Genomic DNA, 6,406 nt, shown 5'->3' with positions numbered 1-6,406 from the left:
TAAACACTAAAATTAAATGTATGTAGTGCAACCATGATTTTTGGAATGCGTTGTTCATCATATAAGCATCAATTGAATGACCTGTTGACACACTAAAATTCAATGATTTTTTGAAATGCCCTGTTCGCACACATGCAAATACTATTTGTGCTTTTTTTTCCTCACATGAACAACTCGTGTCTTGCTATAAATATCCACACTAGTAGAAAAAATGTTGTTTGTAACTGGCAAAATTGAATTTTTGTAACTGGCATTGTTGGCTGCGAATGTCACCATTACAACTAGTGAAAATTATTCGTAACTGTCTAATGTTAGTTACAAATAATGTACTATTCGTGACTGGCTTAGCCTAACGCTAGTTACAAAAAGTCTACTTTTCAAGTTAAAAAGCATACTATTCGTAACTATCATTAAGTTACGTTGGTTACAATTAGGGTATAATTAGTAACTGGAAGATCTTAACGCCGGTTACAAATATATATTTTTTTATTTTTTCTAAAAATACTATTAGTAACTAGCATTAGATTACGCCAGTTACTAATAAATAAACAATTTTTTTTAAATAAATATTTAATTCGAATACAAGAATGGTACTATATCCTACCAAACGACCCATCGTCAAATGGGTTACAACCTATTATAACCTGTTACAATTCAACCAAAACAACACGTACTCTAAATAATTCCACATAACTTGATTCACCCACAACCTACAATACAATCATACACTCCATATAATTCCACACAACTTGAATTCATTCATAACAATATAGCAAAATAAAATTAACTTTCCTCAAAAAAAAAAAAAAAAAAAAAAAAACACTTGAATAAAAAATTATTAATTTATAATTTAGAGATGTAATAACAATAACCAAAAGGCTAAATAAAAGTAGATATATATAAACGTGTTTGACTGTTTTAGTAAGCTAAATGTGATTAATCATAATATCGATCAACAAGATAACTAGTTTTGAAAAAAATAAAATTAAATTAAATCTAAAAAACTTAGCCCCGCCAATTTTACATCGTTGTAGGCCATAGGTCTTGACAATACTCCTGCAAATAATACATAAAACGCACCAGATTAATTTTTTTGATGAATGCAAAATAACTATCAATTACATATGACTAGTCTATTTAATTGGATGTTGTGTAATAACAGCTTCATTATTTGGGACAACTCTGAATTTCGACCGTTCCAAGGTGATTGAACAATATTATCAAACTTACGCTAGTCAATCACATAGATTACACAATGGTTCCTACATTACAATAAGTTTGTTTGTATTATTCACATAATTAAAATAAAATATTAAGAAATAAAAAAAAAAAGTTTATCACTGGCATATGACTATGATGATAAAACGTGAAATATGACAAAATGTGATAAAGAAATATGCAAATCTATAAGATATACTTAGGTTATCTTTAGCCTTCTCCAACTAACACTATGTTTATATAGAGAAATGGAAGGAAGAGAAGAGAAAGGAAAACGAAGGATGAATCATCCTTTATTTGGATAGCTAATACAAGGAGAGAAGGGGAGGGAATTGGAAGGATCCATTTTCCTTCCCCTTTTAATAAACCAAATCTCTTCATTGTTGGAGAGATTTGGAGGGAAAATGGAAGCTCCCTTCTCCCTTCCCTCACATCCCTTTCCCTTCCCTCTTTTTCCTTCCCCTCCCTTTCCCATCACTATTGTTATCCAAATATAGTGTAAGTTTTTCATTGATCTTCCCAAGCCAACATATACTTGTAGTTGATTTTGAAATAGTGAAAATTGCAAAATAAGATTAAAGAATAGATATATGCATGCTACAAGACTAAAAAAAAATATGTTACAATTGCAACCATTAAATCAAATTATCATTTTAGCATATTTGTCAAATTGATACACAACTTACCAAGAGCTAAATTTCTAACACGGTCAACAGATATTAGATTATAAAATTATGTTGTTCAACAAGAAACTAACATAAGGCTCTTTTTGTATGTTGTATGTGAGAATTTTTTAGCAAACTACGCATAAGACGCATCAAAGCAAACAGCTGATTAAAATCCCCTAGATCACGACCAACCTAGCATAAAAGCAGTCAATGTTAGCTGACATTTTATGATGAAATATTCCAACACAACCTTTTTTCCAAAACTTGGAGAACTTTAGGTAGTACCTCCTCGACTATGAAACATGTAAAGTACAGGACTAAGGGATGAAGCCCAGCATCTGGCTTGACAAACTAATTAATGCTTCCTTGAAAAAAATGGTTTTATGTATATATATATATATATAGGGATCCGGTGACAAGTTATATATATTAACTTGGATGTATATATATATATTTTATGATGAAATATTTCAACACAACCTTTTTTTTTTTTTATTAACTTGGATGTTTTTATGTACAACATGTTCCAAAATCGTAGAACATGTTTGAAAATTTTAGAACATGTGTGTATAAAATTAGAACATGTGTGTATAAAATTAGAGCATGTTGGTAGGAAAGCAACGGAAAGTAATAAATGAGAATGTTGATGAGTGAAATTTGATAAATAATTTGGATCATTTGATAAATAATTTAGAACAAATGAGTAAAATTTTGGAACATGTTTTGATTTTTCTAATGGGATGTCTAAAATCATGTGTTCTAAATATTTGATCATGTGTTCTAAAGTTTTAGTCTAATGTTCCAAATTATGCTGTAAATAATTAATTAAACTTTAGTCTTAAATCTATGCTCTAAATAATGTCTTTTGTTCTGATTTAATCATGTGTTCTAAATATTAAATCATATGTTCTAAAATTTTATTCATTTGTTCTAAATTTTTTTTAACTTGTTAAAATTACTTTTGTGCAGAAATAATTAACAACAACGAACAACTTGATAATGTTTCTAATGCCAATGCAAGTGTGCCAACTACTCCTACAGTAGTACCTATATTAACTCCCGGAGGAACAAAAGAATGGTTTCCTATGTGCCGCAATGAGTTAAAACCTGCAATAGGAATGAAATTTAATAGTGTTGATGAGGGTGTTGAATTTTATAAATCATATGCACTTGCTGTTGGTTTTAACACTAGGAAGTCTACCAGTAAAAGGCATACAGAGAAAAAATTGGCATTCCAATATGTCTTATGCAACAAACAGGGTTTCAAGGAGAAGAAAAAGCCTATTGTTGAGAGTATTCTAAATGATAAAGAAGGACAAAGCAAGGAAGGTAAGATTTCAATAACAAGAAAAAGATTAGTCACTCGTGTTGGGTGCAAAGCTCTTATGGTTCTAAAACATTGTGAAGATGAAAAGTATATAGTGACACAGTTCCACGAAGGACATACTCATCCCCTCTACACACCAAGTTGTAATCTATTTCAAAAAGAAGGAAGAAAGATGAACATTTTGCACAAAAAAATGATTGTTGATAACTTTCAGGTAATTCTTTCATAAATTTTTACAGTGCGTTCTAAAATTTTACTCATATGTTCTAAAATATTATTCACATGTTCTAAAAGTTTCTTAATATGTTCTAAAACGAACTTTTTTGTGCCTATTATAGGTGAATATTGGCCCTGTAAAAACTTTTCGAATGATGAAGGAAATACTTGGAGGTTATGATAATGTTGGAGCTTCCAAGCAAGATTTTAAAAATTTTCACAGAGATTTAAAAACATTCATTCAAGGTTCCGATGCTCAAATGTTTGTAGACAATTTCACAAAGAAAAAGTTGATGTGGAGTGCTTTTTTTTTTTATTTTGAAGTTGATGATGATTCTTGTCTTTCTAGAGCTCTTTGGGCGGACCCTATTTGTAAAAAAAATTATGCTCTCTTCGGCGATATGATATCTTTTGACACCACTTACCAAACTAACAGGTGATTCATATAATTCATGTGTCTTATTTTCTGAATTATGTTTTGAATGTTCTAAAAATTGATTCTACTGTTCTAAATTTTAAGTCTAATGTTCTAAATTATGTTTTATATGCTCATAAGATTTAGCAACTAAATTTTCATTCAAATGTTTTAATAGTAATTCTTATGTTCCAATTACAATTAAGTAAAATATTAATCTTGTGTTCTAAAATTTTAATCATACGTTCTAAATTTTTATTCACATGTTCTAAAATTTGCTTTTTATGTTATAAAGTTTAAGTCTAATGCTCCAACTTATGTGTTATAAACTCATATCCTTTATGCTCTAAATTATAACCTTTATGTGTTATAAACTTTAGTCTTAAATCTATGCTCTAAATAATTTCTTCTGTTCTGATTTAATCATGTGTTCTAAATATTTAATCACGGGTTTTAAATTTTTATTCATATGTTCTAAATTTTTATTCACATGTTCTAAAACGGTAGTGCTATATTTTGTATGTAATGAAATTTGATCTTCATGTTATAAACAGGTACAACATGGTATTTACTCCATTTACAAGGGTTGATCATCACAAGAGTTGTATCACTTTTGCGGCTGGTTTCATAGCAAAGGAAGATATTGAATCATTTGAGTGGTTTTTCAAAACATTTCTTAAGGCAATGGGCAATAATGAACCTAATTGTCTGATCACAGATCAAGATCCAGCTATGAAAATTGTTGTTAGTAGAGTGTTTCAAAAATCTGAACATCAGTTCTGTATGTGGCATATAATGAAAAAGTTGCCAGATAAAGTAGGGCGAGCGATCACAAAGGAAGAAACAGGATTCCTGAAAAAAAATATGTGCCTGTGTTTGGCATCTTGAAATTGAGCCAGCTGAGTTTGAAGAAAGGTGGAATAAGGTGATGGTTGAGTTTGAATTGGAAGGTAATGAGTGGTTGTGTTATATGTACGAGATAAGGGATAAGTGGATTCCGGCATATTTCAGAGATGTGTTTTTGGGAGGAATAATGCGTACCACGTCAAGATCATAAAGTGAAAATAACTTTTTTTGCTCCTTTATCAATCCTCACGTTTCACTTGTTGAGTTTTACATGAGATATGAAGCTGCAATTGATGCCCAGAGATACGCTCAAGGTCAAAACGACAATGATTCAAAGCACAAATACCCAGAGTGCAAGACACCACTAGGGATAGAAAAGTATGCCTCAACCATATACACTATTTCTGTTTTTTATGATTTCCAATATGAGGTAGAAATGGCTTGTTTTGCTTGTGGGTGTGAAGAGTTTAAGAGAGAAAATGGATTAGAAATTGCAAAAGTAAGTGAAGGGGGTCGGAGTAGAACATTTGATGTTGTGTTTAATCCGACTAACCAAGAGACAACATGTTCTTGCAAGTTGTTTTATAGGCAAGGCATTCCATGCAGGCACATGCTTTGGGTTTGGAAAGCAAAACGGTTTGAAATTATTCCTGAGCAATATATTCTAAACAGATGGACTACTATGGCAACGAAAAGACCAATATTTGACCTAGGAGGAAATCTGTTGGAACAATGTGCCAATATAATTGACAAGAAAAAGTTGTTGAATGAGTTGTGGTCAGAGATACATAATTGTGTTAGTTTGGCAGAGGGTGACGATGAAGATATTAAAGACCTTGTGATTAATCTTCGAGGATTGAGGTTGGATTTGGAAGCTAAAAGAAATGCAAGAAGTAATGGTGAAAGGAATGCTACTAACAAAGAAAAAGACATAGAACTATTAATTGGAGCTAGTGTTCCAAGTGAAATATCTATCAAACCTCCAAAAATTTCTAAGAACAAAGGTACAGGAGTTCATTTGTCAAATGTTGAAACGAAATCTGTAGAGACTTCAAATGTTGAAACAAGATCTGTAGAGACTTCAAATGTTGAAACAAGATCTGGAAGTGGGAAAAGACTAAAGGGGGACAAAGAAAAGGCGGTAGAACAAAATCAGAAAAAAAAAAAAAAGAGGTTATGCAAAGGTTGTGGGGAATTGAGTCACCACGATATTCGAAATTGTCCCAAAAAAGTTAGATGATACTTAATAATTTTGGAACATTTTTTTTGAATTTGTGTATTGAATAACACTTTTTTCTATTATAGAAATGATTATAGTTTAGAACTTGTGAGTTTAATTTAGAACATATGTATTAAAATTTAGAACATATGTACTAAAATTTAGAACATATGTCTAAAATTTTAGAATATATGAGTTATAATTAGTAACCATGTGTGGTGTATGGTTCCAATGCGATTTCAAAATTTTGATTTAGACCATATGATTAAAATTAATCACTTAAATTCTTAGTTCTTAAATACATGAGTAATATTTTGACAATAGTATTTAGAGCATATGATTAAAACTTTAGAACATATGACTAAAAATTTAGAACATATGAATAAAAATTTAGAACATATGAATTATAATTAGTATTTAGAGCATATGACTAAATGTTTAGAACATATCATTAAAAATTTAGAACATATGAGTTATAATTAGTATTTTGATCACAA

At 30.3% G+C, this 6,406-nt stretch overlaps 1 protein-coding gene across 1 annotated transcript; it reads left to right on the top strand.

Moving 5' to 3' along the window:
* The first annotated feature begins 4,961 nt into the window (after positions 1-4,961).
* Positions 4,962-6,001, top strand: LOC145557615 (protein FAR-RED IMPAIRED RESPONSE 1-like). Its single transcript, XM_081618789.1, has 2 exons — positions 4,962-5,831; positions 5,996-6,001. Exons 1-2 carry the CDS (start codon positions 4,962-4,964, stop codon positions 5,999-6,001), a joined length of 876 nt encoding a protein of 291 aa, XP_081474915.1.
* Positions 6,002-6,406: the final 405 nt, after the last annotated feature.

This window comes from Chenopodium album, chromosome 9 (assembly GCF_948465745.1).
Source record: "Chenopodium album chromosome 9, dcCheAlbu1.1, whole genome shotgun sequence".
Classification (NCBI taxonomy): domain Eukaryota; kingdom Viridiplantae; phylum Streptophyta; class Magnoliopsida; order Caryophyllales; family Amaranthaceae; genus Chenopodium; species Chenopodium album.
This window is presented reverse-complemented; position numbering and strand designations above follow the sequence as displayed.

Excerpts from the sequence above, each read along its gene's own strand:
- LOC145557615 (XM_081618789.1), top strand. The coding sequence starts at position 4,962 with ATGAGATATGAAGCTGCAATTGATGCCCAGAGATACGCTCAAGGTCAA.